Genomic DNA, 19,682 nt, shown 5'->3' on the forward strand with positions numbered 1-19,682 from the left:
TTCGGAGATCGAACTCTGCGATCGGCGACGTTCGAACCGGGGCAGGCAGCCTCCTCCGTGCTTCGGCAGCTCGCACCTAATTGACTAACTGGGGGGCGGGGGCGAGGAGGAGGAGGAGGAAGAAGGAGGAGGATCTTCGCTGCTTCGGCTGGTTCCATCCCGGGGGCCATTCACAGAGATCGCGGAGAGAGGGGTAAACAGCACCAGAGTCTAGGAGCTCCTCTGCAGAAGAGAATAAAGAGAAATGCAGGGATTTGTAAGGTTACGGCGCTCAAGCTGGAAGATGTGATGATGATAGCTGTGTGAACCGGCGCTGGCTGTGAGCTGTTGCTGACTTGCTCTGGAACCGGGGGGCTTGGTTATTGCGGGAGTGTTTTGGATGAGTTGAAGTTGCTGCTGTACCTTTATCGTTTGCAACACTAGAGAGAGAGAGAAAGAGTGGGGGAGGGGAAATACACTCCGTCTTGCAACTGATTGAGGGGTGAAGGGAGCTGGATTTGGTGCTTATTTCATTTGTGTGTGTCTGTGGGTGCATGCAAGAGAATTCCCAGCCCTTTGCTTTCCAAGCCCGGGCTGGGCGTGAATTATTCGCCTTCGCTGTTTCTCTCTCTCTCTCTATTGTGCGAGCCAAAGATGAAAGACAGAAGGGGAGAAAGTTAAAGAAATCGCCCACATGCGCTGCATCAGTCCAAGGCTTTGGGAAAGGAATAAAGAGAAGGTGGTAGAAGAGAGTTTGAAGTCTTTGCAGGCGGGAAGATGGCGGACTGGAGCTGAAAGTGTTGATTGGCAAACTTGGGTGATCCTTGTGTTTATTTACAATCATCTTGACCCAGATAGGACACATGCAGGCCAAAAAACGCTATTTCATCCTGCTCTCAGCTGGCACTTGTCTCGTCCTTTTGTTTTACTTCGGAGGCTTGCAGTTCAGGGCAGCGAGAAACCAAAGCAGGAGAGAGGAGCACAGTAGCAGGAATGGCTTGCACCACACCAGCCCGGATCACTATTGGCCCCGATTCCCGGACGCTTTGCGCCCCTTCATTCCTTGGGATCAATTGGAAAACGAGGATTACAATGTGCACATTTCCCCTAGGCAGAAGAGAGACGCCAATTCCAGCGTCTACAAAGGCAAGAAGTGCCGCATGGAGTCCTGCTTCGATTTCACCCTTTGCAAGAAAAACGGCTTCAAAGTCTACGTGTACCCGCAGCAGAAAGGGGAGAAAATCGCCGAAAGTTACCAAAATATTCTAGCAGCCATCGAGGGATCCAGGTTTTACACTTCCGATCCGAGCCAAGCTTGCCTGTTTGTTCTGAGCTTGGATACCTTAGACAGAGACCAGTTGTCACCCCAGTATGTGCACAACCTGCGATCGAAAGTGCAAAGCCTCCACTTGTGGAACAATGGTAGAAATCATTTAATTTTTAATTTATATTCCGGCACCTGGCCCGATTACACTGAAGACGTAGGGTTTGATATTGGCCAGGCGATGCTGGCTAAAGCTAGCATCAGTACTGAAAACTTCAGACCGAATTTCGATGTTTCTATTCCGCTCTTTTCTAAGGATCATCCTAGGACAGGAGGGGAGAAGGGATTTCTAAGGTTTAACACCATCCCTCCTCTCAGGAAGTACATGTTGGTATTCAAGGGGAAAAGGTACCTGACAGGGATAGGGTCAGACACCAGGAATGCCTTATATCACGTCCACAACGGGGAGGATGTTGTCCTCTTGACCACCTGCAAGCATGGCAAAGACTGGCAAAAGCACAAGGATTCGCGTTGCGATAGAGACAACACCGAATATGAAAAGTAAGTGACCAGTGCCCCTTCTGTGTTTGCCTGCCTAAGGTTAGGCCAGCTTTTTCTGGCCTCTCGTGTTCTAGGCAGCTGTCAGCTATCTGCATTTTTAAATGTGCTACATACTTTCAGGCCACAGGAAAGCCATGATTTTTCTTTTCCTGCCCTGAAATTCTTTCCAGCTGTTAGTAAGTTACTTAGATATACCGGGGCATAGGGGTGGAAGCACCTCATTGTGGAAAATATTTCCAATGGGATGCAAAGTCCTGTAGGTTCTCCTGGGTTTAGCTAGACCAGGAGCTGACGACCTGTGTGCGCACTCTTTGGCTTTGCAACAAAGATGCTGCTAGAGGCTACTCTGGTATCTGGCTCCACTATTCATTCATCATTTTGTCTCTTCAGGGTAAACGTCCTCTTCCTTCCTAGCCCTGAAGTTAACCACCTAGGACAAAGCTCAAAGAGAGCTGATGACTTGTAGAGTGTGTGTGCAGTGATTGTGTGTGTGTGTGTGCGTGCACCCAGTCTTGTCTTTCTCAAAGAGCATTTGTCCAGTGATAGGACTGAGTCTGTGATCTGTAGAGATTGGGGTGTAGTAAGATAGCTCACAATCTTATTTCTCTAGATGATACAAATGGGTAAAGGAGGAAAACCCCACAGATTCTAAGGTCCCTTGGTATTTTTTCCCATGTTGATAACTCTTTCCAGTGGCTAGGGACAATTTCTGTATACTCTGTGTAACACTTTGATTACCTTTCTTCTTTTGGTGCTTTGCATACTGCCGCTATGGGCAAGTTTAACCAGGTGGTTTAGGTGGGTACTGTATTACTCTTCTCCCCAAATATCCCTTGCAATTATGTAGCTTATATATGTAGCTGCTGAAAAATCACTTTCAGGAATTACCTCTAGAATGGCAATACTAACTAGTCAATTTGAAATGGTTAATTTAAATGCTGACCACTGCTGTGTGTGCTCCAGAGCAAATATTCCCATGCAAAAACTGCATAGTCTGTTTCCATGTAACAGAACTTTTTAAAAAACAGAGCAACTTTATATGGCAGAGTTAGTACAATCTAGAGCTGCATCAGGAACTGCCAAAGGCTGGAAGAGTTTGCAATCGATAGTGAAATACAGTGTGGGAGAAAAATAATCCTGGCAGAGGGTAATGAAGAAGTTACAATGATATTCATGCTGACCAAAATTTCCAACTGGCTGCCAATTTCTCTTGCAGCCATTAGCCACAAAGTTTGAAATAAATGAATTAGCTAACGCTGAAACCCAGGAAAGCTCTGTGCTTTCTTTGATATGAACATGATCCACCTACTGCTTATTTTAGAGCTCTGTAAGGAAGTGGTGTGGAGCTTCATAAATACTTCTTGGCTTTTTATTTTGTCCACTTTCTGAGCATAGAAAATTGATTGATTTTTTTAGTATGAATAACCTGTAAAAACCTGGTGTAAATCCAGATTGTGTAGCTCAAATCAAAATGTTTACATATTTGACTCATGAACTGGGATTTCCTTTAAATTGTGGATAGTAACTGATGTCTTCTTCATAAAACAGAGAGAGAGAGAGAGAGAAAATGCCTATAGCCTTCAGAGATTTCTGGCATATGCTTGTTTAATCTGAGAGAGTCTACACTTTTCATGTCTGTTAGCCACCTTGCTGAATTCTGCAGAATTCACTATGGTTTAAAGTTTTGTTAGATTCTTAAAACACAAAAAAATACCAGTCAAAGGTTTGACTATTGGGAACTTGAATTACATTGGAACTTGAGCTTGTATTATTTACAATGTCTGTGCAGGTCAATTTCATTAAGGAGTGTACAACATGCATCTTATAGTACACATTAATATTAATAAAAAACACACCTGATGTGTAGTCTTTCATATCTAAGAAGTATAGGGATCCCTGCTAGTCCACTTCAGTGGCAAGTGCAACTCTATCTGGGGTAGAGTGCAGTAACTGTTTAACATTGCACAGCAACGCTACGCAATAGTTTAAGACAGGACATGGAGATAATCATAGTTATTTAAGATTGCAGGAGGAAATTTAGGTCGGCTGAATGTAGTTGTTGAATTGGAAGTGTGGTCAGGATACTGGGGCTAATACCCCTGTGAATTACCATAAATGGTTAAGACCTTTTAACTTTTTATCTTATCTGAAAGACCTTCAAGAGCATATTGCTGTCCCTTAGTACAATGCTGAAGCATTGATTCTGTACTGATTTATGGCAAAGTGTGCCACCTACTGAATACCACTTCCTGTAGCATCCTGAGTTTTGCTTTTCTCCCATTCAAATACTGATCATAGCTGACTCTGTTCAATGTATGAAATCTGACAAGGTCACATCCTGAGGCAATTATGGCTACAGGTAGCCAGTAGTATTTTTTACATGTGAATATATAACATATATATGTAAATGTTGTAACAGGTAGTCCTCTATTAGCTGTAACTGAAACTGCACCTGAGAAAGATAACATTGCACAAGGCTATACCAGTTAAAGAAGAAATTTGTTATAATGATTTTAAAACTAGGCCTACGCTAGATCTAAATTCATATTCACATGACTCTCAGGTCAGACCGAGCTGCTTTTGTTCTGCAATTTTTGGATTGGATTAAGCAACATGTCCTCATGGCTTTAAAATGATGTGCATTCTCCAAGAATTGTGTATTAGAAATGGATTAGCTTGTCCATAAGGAGTTGGCCAAGTCAAATATTTCACTCTCTGTGTCAGCTTCTGTACCACTTTTTTTTTTTTTTTTTTTTTTTTTAAATTTGCTGTGGCATTTATACTGTCTTGTTTCTGTGCTTGTGTTCATCACATGATCCCCTTCATATAGTACTGATCCATGCAAGTGCAGAAGTATTGATCCATGCAAGGTGCATCATGAATGATTTGAGCTTGGCTGTAAGAAGAATCTTTGTCAAGCCAGCTAAACTAGATGATTGGACTTAAAATCTTGATGATGTCGTATCAACAGAGTAAGGTTATGATTTACATTTATTTCCAATGTAAAATGTCACTTTGTAAAAAAGGTAATATTGACATTATTTGCAATGAAATTCTGCCTGGAGCAAAATGATTAGGGCCCGGTAAAAGCAAGATCTACATCTCTACAGAATACAGCTTCTCTATTTTCTCCCCCTACCCTTTCCCCAAGAGATGAGAAAAGTCAACTGATGATTTCTCTATTTATGTAAAGTGAAAAGTGCACCTTATTCCATTGAGAAGGGGGACATATTTGGCTCAGTCTTCATAAGTTCTATTAAGAGAGCCATCTGTATGTGAGAGCTAATTAATTTTCATCAAAGTTATGCATCTCGGCAGATAAAGCTGATGCAGACTAAAATGAATTGCATTATCGTGATTAGACTATTGCAAACAGGGTTTTTAAAAATACTTTCTGTATTCTGCCCCTGAATCTCTTCATTAGGGTTGACTTCTATAGTCTATCATTAGAACCACTCTTTTTTTAAAATTCCTTTTCAATATGATTTTTTTTAATTTTAGCTTGATACTTTCCACTTTTGGAAATGGTTAGGTGCATTCATTGAAAGGAACAGGTGCCGTGTTTATTGAAGGTTAAAGAGAGGCCATTTAAAGGTGGACTAAACACTGTCTTTTGACAAAAGCAAAATTCATGGGTAGGTTAAATTAATGTCAAGTTACTTTTTGGAAGGTAATATTACAGATTACCATTGATGTGGTCAGAAAGGTAATAGAGGACACAAATGCAAGCTGCATGTCTGTCCTAATGTAGCCAGAAGCTTTCAAGACATTTTCTAAAAACTGAAATCTTTCTAAGGTGGAAGATAGCAATGTCTGTAACCCAACCTATCTTTGCCTTTTTGACTCTGGATAGCCCTGACCTCACACCTTTCAGAAAATGGAGAAAGGAACAGTGATGGTAGTCACATGTTTAGGGCCTGATCCAAAGGTGACTGAAGTCAATAGGAGGCTTTTCCTTGACTTCATTGGACTTTGGATCAGGCCCTTCATACTCCACCAATGGTAAAAAGGATTAGATCCTCCTATGTGGAATCAGTGATGGAAACTTCATCAATGGAAAAATCCATAGATTAGCTATGAGAGAGAGACAGAATACATGTAGAACAATCTTGGCTCTTGTAGCCTCTATGAACTGATCAGACCATAAGCAAAGGGAGACATTATTCAAACCTTTGCCTGCTACACCTGTCAATCAGCCAACGCCCAAATACAGGATACATTGTGTGGCCACAACCCAAAATAAGGGACACAGAGGCCTGGTCTACACTACCCGCCTGAATCGGCGGGTAGAAATCGACCTCTCGGGGATCGATTTATCGCGTCCCGTCAGGACGCGACAATCGATCCCCGAATCGACGCTCTTACTCCCACCTTCGCTGGTGGAGTAAGAGCCGTCGACGGGAAGCCGCGGAGGTCGATTTTGCCGCCGTCCTCACAGCGGGGTAAGTCGGCTGCGATACGTCGAATTCAGCTACGCTATTCACGTAGCTGAATTTGCGTATCTTAAATCGACCCCCCCCTGTAGTGTAGATGTAGCCAGAGAAATGCTTCATGCAGGGAATGGAAAGTGATGTGGGATCAGTTCCACCAAATTGGTGTGGAACGTAGACCACTTTGAGCCTGAAATGAGGAACATTTTAGAGGCCCGTAAACACCCAGCTGAGCACTCTCCTTTTCAATACATGGAATATAGGCTCAACAGACCAAAATCCAACTAGATATCTGTATATGCACCTATAAATATGTTGCATCTCTCTAGATAGTACCAACCTATTGCATGCTTATGATAGATGAATGTATCTCTACATATTTCCATTCATTTTTAGTATACCATATGTAACTTACAGATAGACGTACATTATGCTGAAAGAACCATTGTCCTAAGCATTTTTATGGATACCTATGTGAAGGTTATAATGAAGCATAATAAAGAACAAAAAGGGAAAAAATGAAATGTTTAACTGGTTACTGTCTTTTCTTACCTGCCAAGAATATAGAGTCTGGGGTTCTGGGTGTCCTCTGTTAGAATTAGCAGTACAAACCCCTAAGTCCTTTTCTGAACTCCTCCCTCATTAGGCAGTCTCACAAGGGAGACTCCAAATTTTAAAATTGGATCTTGGCAGGCAAATAGAGGAGCTGAGCTTCAAATATGTTATATTAAATTGTCAACATATTTGTCCCCTTTAAGTCTCTGCATAAATTCTTTTACTGATTTGGCATCTTGTAAGTAAGATTTGTTTTAAAAAAAAATTTCAGTTCACCTTTTAAGCTGCTATTTAGGAATGAGTAAGAAACCCTCAAGTTCAGTGTAGATACTTATGAAAGGCTGAATGGTCATACGGGGCCAAATTCTGTTCCTGTTTGAAGCCACTGACCTCAGTAGGACCAGAGTTGGCCTATAGATCTGATACAACCAGTAGGCTTCTTCTCCAAACTGTAGGTTTGGAAAAGTTCAAGAGCCACTGAAGGATCCTGGGCATTTTCTCAGAACATCACAGCTGCTTGGCTGCTGTCCCCATCAAACTGCTGTCCTATCAACTTCCAGTTACTTGATCGTCATACTGCTGATTTAAAATGCTTTTCCTTAAAATGCAGCAAATAGATGGGCATTGGCATTTACCAGGTTTCCCACAAAACGGAGACATTTGAAGACGTTGTTTTAATAGGCTCTTCCTTCTGCGTTATTTTTGTGCTGAAAATGGTGTGTATGTATATGTACCTATAGAATGGGTCTCCTCCCAGGACACCAGGGCCTCTTCTGCCAGGTGGGAAAACAAAACTTCTAGGCGGAGTTAGTCCCTGGGATCACAGGTAGGAGCTGGGAGCTGAGGTGACAGTTGCAGCAATGGCACCTTCTGAACTTTCAGCCAGTGGTGATGCTATGAAACTCCTTCCTTATATTTTGGTTCCGGATGCTTATTTCTTACTGCTGTTCAGTTGTTTGCCTCTACACCTGCTTCACAGTCCACCTCCCCCTCCCTTCTATCCTTTCCTTCATGTGGTCCTCAATATTGCCTTTCCCTTTCTTGTTCTTATTAACCATTCCCCCTTACACACCCAGCCCATCCCTTACTATAGCTATTTTTTTAAGAACAAGTAAAACAAGAAAACACAAAATTAATGATCTTCACCCTGATTGCTCTGTTTGTATTGTTCTTCCCTCTCCCCTGCCAATACTTTAGTGGTCTCATTTATGTTCATAGTGAGCTCCTTGGGGCAGGCTACTGATCCTGACTGGTCCTAGCATACTACTACTAGTAAGCATTCATAGTTTAATCTTGTATTAGGGGACATAAAATCTCTGGATTCTCTGATTGTTTCTTCAGAGGGAGGGGAGATTTTATACATGCATTCCATTTGTAGCCATTGACAGACGTGGGAGGCCTTTTCTGAAAAAGATTGCATGTGTGAATGGGTGTATACAGGCATGCGCATACATATTCCCATCATGCTTCAGGCCTTAAACCAAACTCTTAACTACTTGGGGTTATGAGGAAACTTTCCCTGTGTGAGGGTTATCACATAGTCATCTGCTGGAAGGTTTCTTGCCCCTTCCTCCAAAGCATCTAGTAGCAACCCCTGTTTGTCACAAGGTAGTGAACTAGGGAGGGACCATCGGTCTGATTAAGTATGGCTGCTCCTGTGTAGGTAAATCATTCTGAACCCCAGTGTGAGGTTACTCCTACATTCCATGCTTAGGATAATTAAGCATCTGTGTCAGATATTTGTAGTTAATGTTTTAAAAACACCACCCCCTTTCCAACCCCCCACACCCCACCATTCAGTTTGTTTTAAAGGAAAACACTTTGCATAGCAAGAGAAGGAAAGACTTATTTACTCAAAGGGTGGGTGTGGAGAGGACTGGCTGTTAATATGGTGATTTCTGGAGCATTATCTGTATTCACTGTCTCTTCTTCTTTCTGTCTACAAAATTTCTCTCTGAATATCCAAGGAGTTTTGTGGTCATTGATAAACAAACCATTCTGTTAACTAGAGAAATTAATCAATAGGCACCCAAGCAAGTATTTAGAGTCTGTTTTAAAAATAAGTTAAATAGCATGCTCTGTACCATTAAGATGACTGATTCCTCTTCCACAGGATTTGGCTATATCTAAATGTGATGATGCAATATGTGTGTGTGTCTGTTGCATATCCTATGCAGATTACATTAGCACAGAAGAATGCATGAGTATAACTTTAGGTTATATTTAAGGTTCCACAGCTTTCCACATTAGCAAATACTTTAGGATATTTTTATTTTAAAACAAAACCCTGTTATAGATCACACTGTATTCTGAAGTCTGTTTCTCCTCACCCCTTCATCTTGATAGGCTGGGACGAAAACACTTATTTAATGTTTGTCTTTGTTTTTTATTGTTGTGTAATGGGTTTTTAAAAATAAAATGAATATTAAAGTTTTTTTATGGGGCTGTAGATGTATACAAAACTTATAAAGCATATATGGTAACAGTCCCTTCCCTGAAAGCCTTATAATCTAACTTAGATGACATATTATATGGGCAATAGTTTAGGTGTCAATATCCTAGAAGAGGAGATCCATATATTGAAAAGTCATGAAAGAAACTGGCTTTAAGGAAGGGTTTGAAGGAGAGAGCAGTATGTTTCATACAAAAAAGGGAGCAATATTTTCAAGTATATGACCCGGATTCAGGAAAGAACGTGTCTCACTGCGTTTCTCGATAGGAGCCTATATACGTGTTCTTAGTAAGCAGACTCTTTTTGATTGAGATCTGAATTTTGGTTAGTGTGGCTTTGCTGAACAACAAAACATATTATTAAAAGCAACCAAAGAAGCCTAGGATGCTACAATAACAGCAGGAAGGTGGCACTTCTTTCTTCTTTGTCCATTTTAAATGTAGTGCATTCGCCACTTATCTCTCCCAACATATCTTGTTTGGATACTTTTAAATATTAACATTGGCTGTCAGGTTTTGATCAAAGTTTCTTTTGCTCTGGTGTTGTAATGAGATACCTCTTTGTTTAACTTCCTAATCATGTCCTTTCCAAAGAGTCATGGTAGGGATCTAGTGTGGCTTTTTGAGCTGTGTTAACTTGTACAGTGGAGGCTTTAATGTTGGATTCATCATTCATAATGTTGGATTTCATATTAAAGTACATTAGATTTTTTTCCAGTTTCCCTCCATACTGCACTGCATTGGTAATGTTGTCACATGGTATCTCATGAGTTTCCAACCTATTCCTTCCATATCACTGTGGTCCAAAGGATAAGAGTCAGCAGACCTGATTTGGGATTCTGTTCCCAGCTTTGTCATTCACCTGCTGTGTGACCTTGAATGAGTTATTTCGCCACACTGTGACTTAGTTTGCACGTCTTCAAAATAGTGGAGAATGCCACTTGCTTTCCTTTTTAAAATACTTTGAGATCTGTAAAGTGCTACCTAAGGATCGAGTCTTAATTATTGTGTCAGCTGTGTCAAGTTATATTTCATGAAGCAAGGCTAGATAATTGATGTTTTATTCAGCTTCTAGTAACTGATGTTCTCCAAACTAAGATTCCCTTGCTTGCTTCATCTGTGACAGAGCTGTCTTGGGTCACGGTGTTGGAAGGGATGACTTTGTTGCCTTTAAGTATATACAATTTTTAATTCACCCCACATAACTCAAACTGTACCAGATGTTGTCACATTTACAGCTGCTATAGGTGTCTCCATAACTGGTAAATGTTCCATGTGACCTTGCAATGCCGTTAATAAATTCACTAAAGCTGTTCTTATTTAAGTTGACTTTTTTTCCCCATGACAATTTCTAGTCCAGGAACACATGAAAGCTAAAAACCGGTTCCTAAGTGAATTTCCTGTTTGTTCACTTTTTTCTCTAATATACTCTTTGTGTGTCTGAATGAAACAGAATTAGGGCTAATTTAGTTGATTGGCTGAAAAACAAAAGTATTCAGTGCTAAGAATGGGAAATGAGAAGGCCTCTTTGTAATGTTATTTCTTTGCATAATTGTAATAGATTGTAATTATATACTTGAGGTTTTTTGAAAACATTGGATTTGCTGTAAACATAGTCACATGAGATGTGTTATTGATGAAAGTGAACAATTTAAGCCCAATCTTAGTTCTGGGGATATGTGCATCAGCACCTATAATAACATTTATTATTTATTATAATAACATTTCCTTCTCCAGCAGCATGACATGTTACATTAAACCGAATCTTCAGTTCCTTAGGGGATCCAAGGTTTGTTATTAATCAGTTATTTGGGGCTGTAAAAAAAGTACTTGATACTCTACAAATGTAGAATAAGATGCCACCCAAAGCTTACAATCTAAGACAGCAGTCCAGAACAAAGAGGGAAAGGTTCCCGGAAGGAGGGAGAAGATGGAATGTCTTGTGTTAATAGGAGAAAGAAGGAGGAAAGCTTGAGTGAAAGTGTGCGACTGGGAGGGGTTGGTGAAGGGAGGACTGGGAGGAAAGTAGGGCGTGAGTAGAGCTCGGGAGAGCAGAAATGAGTTGCAGGTTAGGCTGAGATTGTGTTGAACCTTGAAGGATCCTAGGAGGATCTTAGATTTGTTATGGGCTGGCTGGGAAACCAGTGGAGGGGTTTGAAGGGGAGGTATTGTTGCTTTCCTCAATAAGTTTGGATGCTGCCTTGTTAATGGGAATCGCATACACCGGTGAAACAAACCTCTCCCCTACAGATTTGTGTGTGTAGGTGTTTGAGCTGCACCTCCTGCAGGATACAGCTCATGTTCTGTGTAAATGAAAAAGGGGGGCGACTGTGTGTGAACGGACTCGGTTATCTGTAGGTGTAGCTGAGTCCTCACTTAGTGGCTATCTTGCAGTGTGTGGTGGAGATTGCAAAGGTGGAAGTGGTGTTAGGGTCTCAGCAATCTGTCCTCCTTCCCCAGTGCCAGGCCCGCTGTCCTCTCCACTGCTGAGAGGCGGGGGGTTCTCGCTCCTGGAGTGCTCTTCATTTTCTGTCTTAGCTCCTGGGTGGAGGAAGTGCTTGTGCTCCAACCCTCCTACCAATTTGGGATAGCTCCCTTTCCTCAGCCCTTCAAAGGAAGGGTTACCAGTGATGCTTTGTCTTCCTATGCAGCTCCTCCATAAACACTTCCACCCCTTGCAGCAGATGGAAGTGGGTCTGAATGGGTGCCTTCATCTGCTCTGGCCACCAGATTAACTTGCTCCATTCCCCCTCGGCATTGGAGTGAGCAGGTTGGAGGTAAACCTGCCTTTGGTCTGGCAGAGTGAGCAGAGCACAAACTGGCACAGAACATACTCCCACCATTGTATATGGGTTTCCTAAGGGAGCAAGTACTGGTACCAGTGCTCTGTGCTTTAGTTTGCTTGGCCCATTTTTAGTCCTTGGGGCATCAGTTTATGTGTCTCTCACACATTGATGTAGCTACAGAACCAGTTTAGTGAGAGGCATTGATTCTTTTCAGAGGAGTTTCAACTCTTCTGATTTTTGCACCTGCAAATAATTACAGGCACATTTTATAGCAGTACCTGATTTACAGGTGCAATTGGGTAGTTTAATGTTGAACTGCTATGAAGTGTGCTATCAAAATTGCATCCACTATTGTCTGCAGGTGCGGAATCAGAGGCTGCTTCTGGAAATCAAGCCTGTTATCTGGAGATGAAGGGAAAGACAATTCTTGGCTTATAGTGTCTGGGTTTATATATCTAAAGGCTTGGTTTGGGTTTCTCTGCACATACACTCAATGAGCTATTTCAGGAAGATAAACATATAAATGTTTTATCTCCTTGATTTGCCATTGACCATTGTGCTGGGTGCTAGCAGATGGAATTTTTTAAATTAAATATAATTTATCTAATCCAAACAGGAAATATAATACTAGGGTTTATTTTGTGTAATATGATTTCCTTTTGAAGTACTCCTGAAAAGTAACTTTTTTCCCTTTGAGAGCTGTTAAAAACAAAATCAAACCCCAAGCCACATTTTAGTAAAAACAAGGAATCTCAAACAAGAAAACTGCATCTGATATGTAAGAATTGCAGTAAAGCTGAAAATTAATAATCAGTGAGTTGGTTATGCAAGACACTGAACTCATTATGAGTTTGAGGAAATCTGTATATAACTTATTAAACAACAAATTGTTCTAGCCTAAGCAATAGAAATGTTTAAGTCCTCTGATTAGAAGTTTAAAAAGTGCTTAATCTGCAGTTTTTGGCCCCAGTCCTACTAAGGCATTCAGTGGATAAAGTTCTGCACATGCATATGTCTTTTGCAAGATCTGAGCCTAAAAATAAGTGCAGGTTAAGTACTTTAATATCTGATCAGATGGATTTAAGCATTTCAGCTGGCAGTGATTTTATTCTTTAGGAGGAATCTTTATGTAAAAACTTCAGATAAGTACAGGTATACCTAAAATAACTAAAAACAAAAATAAAATCTTTTCCCACTCCTTTTATTTTAACATCTGAAAGGTAAGCATACTACTTTAATTATAATGGAATAAAATATCAAGTGAGTGATCACATCAGGCATGGACACTTACCAAATCACAGTGAGATAACTGTGAATAACTCTCTAGTTTCAACAATTTGCATGGCCATTAACAATTGATGGATTTCCCTTAGAACCACATTATCTATGGCAGCAGGACCTAGTCCTGTGTACCATTTCTGCATGTTAAGTACCAGAGAAATTCCCAAAAGTAGTGGTAATAAAATTATAACAGCAAGGTGAGTGTTATAGATAGGAATTTTAAGCCAACTTTTTAGAAGGCAGGGAACTATTTCAAGCAATCAAATACCTTATTTCTGTCCCCTGCTCTCCCTTTAAATACAATATTGTAGTTCTGTATCTCTTAATGCAAGCCCATTGTTAACTTACTGCCTGCCTTGCTCTTAGACTCAAATATTGGTTTGGAAATACAGAGGAGTTTATAAAAGGTGCTTTTAAAATATATTTTTATTGTATTGTATTTTATTTTTGGACCTGACACAAATCTCAAGTAGGTTTTATATATGTTCAGCATATGATAATTCATGTATGCATGACTAAATTGGGCAGTCATTGATTGCTAGACATAAAGCAAAGATGTGTGTGTCATAGATGTTTTCTTTCTGGGGAACATGCAACCATTTTAATAAATACCCTTGTAGTCCCTGCTTCGCCCCTCCTCCCCCCCGCTTGGTAATTTCTTCTGCTTCCTCTGGAATATCAAAATTCTCCAAATTCTCCTGTCAGTCAGGGTGACTTGTTCAGCCATGAACCTCTCAACTATGTTTGTCCGGCTGCTGTTGTGGCAAGAATAAAGTGATTAAATGAGGTGGTGGGGTGGGAAGGGAGAATAATCAAAGCACGAGAGTTGTTAGGGCTCTGTGAAGTTACATGGATGACACTTCAAAGATCATGGGTACAAGGCTCCCAGGCACATTTTCCTGTAGATTATTCCCTGCCCTAAATAAATACAAAAATACCATAGTAACTGGATAATTTGCACACACAAACAATGTGCTCAGTTTTCTACCACTCTCCCCCTAATATTAATGGCAGAGTAGTTTAGTAAGGTCTACTCTTCATTATTATTATTATTATGTATTATTATTTATTTACAAAATATACTTCTGTGGATGCTCTGGTATGTTGCAAAGTTATATACATAATTAAAGCTAAGCTACAATTGTTAACGCAAGTGACAAAGTACTCTCTGGTGCTTTATCCGTGCTTTCCTGTTGGTTTGTTCACTTGATCATACGCACGTTGTTCACATATTACATGAGAAAAACACAATCATAAACCCGATCTGCAGCACTAAATCTCCTCCTTCACCCACATATGTGCAGAAGGATAGATAGTAAAGGTGAATAGGATGGTCCTATATGAACCAATATAAATAGGAAAGATTTGAGAGCTGTGCTAAGAGCTGCAGAAGACATTCTCAGGGAGAGACTTCCAAGAGCAAAGTCTTACCTCTGAGAGGGTCCTGCCTTGGGCACAAACCAGACAGAATCTTGAGAAGCTAAGTAAAGAACCCAGCTGGTAGTGGTTTTGTTGGCGAGACGTATGATTAAAGATCCTGCTTCAGTACCTTGCACCTCGGTTAAAGACTTCATATACTATAATAATAATAGTGCCTTGAAATATGTCTGTTGGTTTACGAGTAGCCATTGTAGTTATGGAAGGCTGGGCTCACTGCTCCCATGCATCTTGGTATGGAGGAGCTTCTGCAAGTGCTGCAGCTTCCAGATCAACTTCAATGAACAATGACCACCTAGATTAAAGGAAGGGAAGGTGAAGTCCATGTCTGAGAAGAAAGGACCAACTTTCCTAATAACAAGGAGATGGTGAGAGCCTTTCTAGATCCAGGCTGGAACCTGCCAGAAGGGAGAGAATTCCAGAGCTATCCTTGAACTTCGCATGTTTCCCATGAAGTGGAAGTAACATGATGTTTCCCACCTTTCGCCCTGATCCTTTTATTTGTATACTATTTCCTCCCACACCTTGCTTCTCTGTTGTCTGTCATCTCTATTGAGATGGTAAGCACCTTGTCAGTAGGGACCACCAATTCTTATTATGTGGTTTTACAGTGGTGCTCCAGTCTTGACTGATGTCTCGAGATACTAGAGGGATAAAAATAAGACATGAAGTGACTAATGCAGATAACTCTCTTTTGGTTAATGCAAAAGAACATTGTTGAACTTCAGTGAGTATAGACTTTTTTATTTTTTATTGTTTCCAGTTTTAGTGGATTGTGATTATTCCTTGTATCTAAAGGATTTATTTAATTTAGCCACAATGTTTGTAACTTGGGCTATAATGAAATGATTCCAAGTGAGTTCTGCTGTGTCATGTGTGTCTGTAAAATTAGGGGGCTAGAAATGTTAAGACATTTGCTACTGGGACTTTAATCCTGAATTGTCCTGTTGGTGTGATTGTATATTATTATTTTATTTAGGTTAACTTAGTTTACTATGAGGGTAACTGTGTTTCACAATCGATACACTGATCAGTATAATGGCATTTTGTGGTCTCGTTATAGGCAAGGACTATAATTAATTAACTGACTGGATTACCGAAGTATACAGAATCTATCATGTATTTGTAAACAAATTTCATTAGGAAATAGATAAGGTTGAAAAGCAGGTATCAGTGGATTCTCTCTAAAATACAGATAACATATTACAAATTCTGTACAATAATTCTTCTACTTTAAAAAGTAAAGTATGAAAGTCTCTAAAAATGAAAAACTAAAGGATGTAGCCACTTCACTCTTCATTTACTGTTGCACCATAACTGAAAGTGTGTGTGTGTGTAAGTAATATATAATTTTAAACACCCAAACTTTCCAGAAAAACTCTACTCTGGGATGAGATGCTGTACGCAAAATTTCAGGAAGATCAGCTTCTCTTTGGGGAAGGTAACATTAAACAAATACTAGATATGATGTTGAAAACTGGATTTACAATGTGGAGTTAACATTAGCCTGACCTAAGGAGTCACTCTTGGGTCTGCCAGAATCACATCTGAATGCGATTAAAATTAAAAAGGAAACCAGTATCGTAAATGGGAAATAGTTTTCCCCTGGTGCCTCCAGGCAACTCATCATTTATATCGGACTGCTGAAAAGTCAGATTTAATTTATTTTCTGGAGAAAATGTGTCAAATTTTTGCTTTTGTTATATTGGATTTGTTTGCCTTAATCTGAAAAGAGCAATGGTATTCTTCAAATTACAGATATATAGAGCCCTGCATCGATACAAAAATGTGTATCCGCAGCCGATCCGCAAAAATGGTCTGCGGAGATCTGTGGATTTGCGGGGCTCTACAGATACATGGCCCCCCCTTTCAAATCAGGGGCCTCATCCTGCATGCCTTACTCATGTGAGCAGGGATTACTCAGGTGAGTAATCCCACTGATTCCAGTGAATAAATGGTTGAAGAATTAGACCCCTGCTTTGAAAGGTATCGGCACGTTAACTGTTTTTTCAGAAGACCAGTGTGATTCACTCCAGGCTAGCCAGAAATCACTTTGCACATCCTTTGCCTTTTCTCTAAGGTGGCAGCAGCGTATCCTATTTGTTCCATTTCAGCAGGTCGCCTAATGTGGCTTAAGAGAGTCAGCTCTCACTTATTACGGGTGTGTTTCTGCGTGGGCCTTGGTGTGTCATTTTAACACAGGTGGTGTCAAATTCCCATTGATTTTTTTCCCCCCCACCAGCTTTTTGATTTCTGTGAAGACTGGCATTAAATTTTCACAAAAATGAAATCTATAAATGACCTTGCGCAAGAGCACCAGCTCTGTGAATTCCAGCTTCTAAGTAATAGGCTTGTGAATGTTCCCCCTTGCAGTGCAGGCACCAAGGGAGAGGGTATTCAGCAGTTACAGTTGGATATATTTGCTTCCTACCTGCTGGTTTCAAACAGTATTAATTTTTATGCCTTCATTGTGCATTGAGTTTAATTAAAAGCAGCGCTGCTCATAACAGTGCTGGTAGAGATTTTTTCCCCCACTCCCCCTAAAATGAATAAAACAAATAGGCATCTGGTATTTGTTTTGTATAACACAATGCTCATAAAATGAAGAGTAATAAAACATAATTATCTGTAAAGGCTTGGTTTATAAGCCTAAGAATGAGCTCGTTTCTACTTGGTTTTAATTCTACCCACAGGATAAAGGATCCCTTTGTACTTTTTCCTTTTTTTTTAACCCTTCTCCCAGTTAGTGAAGAGTCAGTGATTAGAACATTTGAACCCATTCCTTACATATAACGATAGGTGGGTGCTCCTTATTTGTCTAAAATGGACCCTTTTAATTAGGGATGTAAATAACATGTAAAAACAATAACCGTGTAACCAATTGAAATTCTATTGGTTACGTGGTTAAACGTTTAACTGGGGAACTATGGGTGTGGGGGGTACTGCAGCACCCCCACATTCTAGGCGGTGCTCCTCCCTGCCAGCCCCACACCCAGGACTCCTGGCTGCTGGCCCATCCTCGGGGCTCTGCGTGGTCCATCCCCGGGCACGGGGCCGGGAGTGGGGATCTCTGGGCCTGGGGCCAGGAGTGGGGATCCCCGGGCGGAGTTTAATTGATAACAGAAACCGATAAGCATCAAGCTTCTTGGTTAACCCGTTAACAGGTTAAACTTTTACATCCCTAATTTTAATGGGGCAGCCATAAGGGTGAGAGCAGGAGAAATAGTTAGTAACGTCCTTTAACATTTCCCTCCAATCTTTTTTTGTTTAAAGGATACAGTATAGAAAGGGAGGGAATCCTTAGTTTAAAAGTATAAGGAACAAAGGCCAAAATTTTCAGGATTGGATCCCTAAAGTTAGGCACTTCAGTAAAAGGGGTCTGATTATTTTTTCCAGAGTACATGGGTGCCTGTAGTTCCCGCTAACTTCAGTGTAAATCCAGCATAGAGTCTGGATGTGGGTTTGGCACCACAGATTTGGTCCCTACTCTTGATGGAATTTTCTCAGCTGATGAATTCGTTTGATTTTGGTTCTCACTGGAGCATTGTGGGCCTGATCCAAAGCCCATTCAAGTCAATTGGAGACTTATCATTGACTTCAAGAGACTTTCAATCAGGTTACATTGTGCTGCCCCTTAGATTTTATTTTTAAAGCAGACAACATTGATGGTTTGCTTTGCATTGCTGCAACCCTGCAAAATCCATTTATCAGTATCAAAAAGTAGCTGTGCCGTGGGGTTTTGCTAACAGTTTCTGCAGCAGTGTCTATGCCTGTAGGGGCTACATCTCTTGAGCATGTCTGCATTGCTTCCATCCAGCATCCTGTGCCAAGTGAAGATCACATCCTCCCATGGTGGTGCGTCCGCTACTGCAAGATTAAAGAAGAAGCTAGAGTTGGTAGCAATCACATGGCGTACTATTTCACTAGTGACAGTTTTATGTGCTTCCAGGATGCTGCAGATCCTTGTATGTGCTATCGACCCAATCCTTTGCATTAAAGTCCAGTTTTTTACTAGGAAGAGGTGGCACAAGAGCACTTAAGCCAGCTAGATATTAAAGTTCGGTATCCCAAAAGTTCACAAGAATTACAATGGCAAAATATCAGAAAATTCCTTGCAAGGAATCCGTGTTGATGAAAAATTCGCACTACATGTCTGTTTTTATTAATCACTAGTTTGAATAATAATAATGTTGTTGAACTTGTTCACAAGAACTATAGGGTCAATCCTGTGGCGTGCTGGGCACCTTCAACTCAGTGACACTTTGCACCTCACAGATTCAGGCCCTATTCTTGTTTGCACAATTAATTAAACTGATACAAAAGTCTCAGTTCCTTTTTTGCCCCTTCCATGAATTGTAACCTTCTCAAAGGCAGATCTGCCTTAGGTGCTGCTTCCTGTCTGCCAGGCAAGCCTTATAATTTTGAATATTGATTAACAGCTGCTTTTGTTGTTCTTCTAGGCTTGGAAACAATGGGGTTGAGGGCATGTAATAAATTGCTAAATGATACCCTGGCAGAGAGAATTCCCCCCTCGAAATCACTCTCCTAATGCAAGCCCCTTTGCAGAGAGGAAAATGCAGTTGAACAGCCACAGACAAAACAACAAGCTGTCCGCTGCTGAGGCCAGACTGCACTCCCAGGACAAGGCATTCTTGCCTAGGTTGAAGGCAGTTCCTGTTCACATTTATGGTCTAATCGGCTGCTGCTATGTCTCGAATGGTTTACTTGAAAGAATATTCCTCCTCTCATGTCCTCCCCCAGCTCCCTGGAAGATATTAGTGTAATGTGCAGGCTGCCAGCTATAGTTCCTGACAGAATTGTTGTGGCTCTTCTGTGCCTTTAGTCAGCTGATAATCATCATCAGCAGATAGTGTGATGGAAGGTACCTTGCCTTGTTATGTGAGCTGTTTCAGTTCCCATGGCCAGGAGTCTTTGATC

At 40.8% G+C, this 19,682-nt stretch overlaps 1 protein-coding gene across 1 annotated transcript in view; it reads left to right on the forward strand.

The window, feature by feature from the left end:
* Positions 1-842: 842 nt before the first annotated feature.
* EXT1 (exostosin glycosyltransferase 1) overlaps positions 843-19,682 on the forward strand; it is a 245,032-nt gene continuing 226,192 nt past the window's right edge. Inside the window, exon 1 of the mRNA XM_065399406.1 lies at positions 843-1,804. Coding sequence (XP_065255478.1) covers positions 843-1,804 — 962 coding nt within the window. The remainder of the gene's footprint in view (positions 1,805-19,682) is intronic.

This window comes from Emys orbicularis, chromosome 2, assembly GCF_028017835.1.
Source record: "Emys orbicularis isolate rEmyOrb1 chromosome 2, rEmyOrb1.hap1, whole genome shotgun sequence".
In the NCBI taxonomy this organism is placed as follows: domain Eukaryota; kingdom Metazoa; phylum Chordata; order Testudines; family Emydidae; genus Emys; species Emys orbicularis.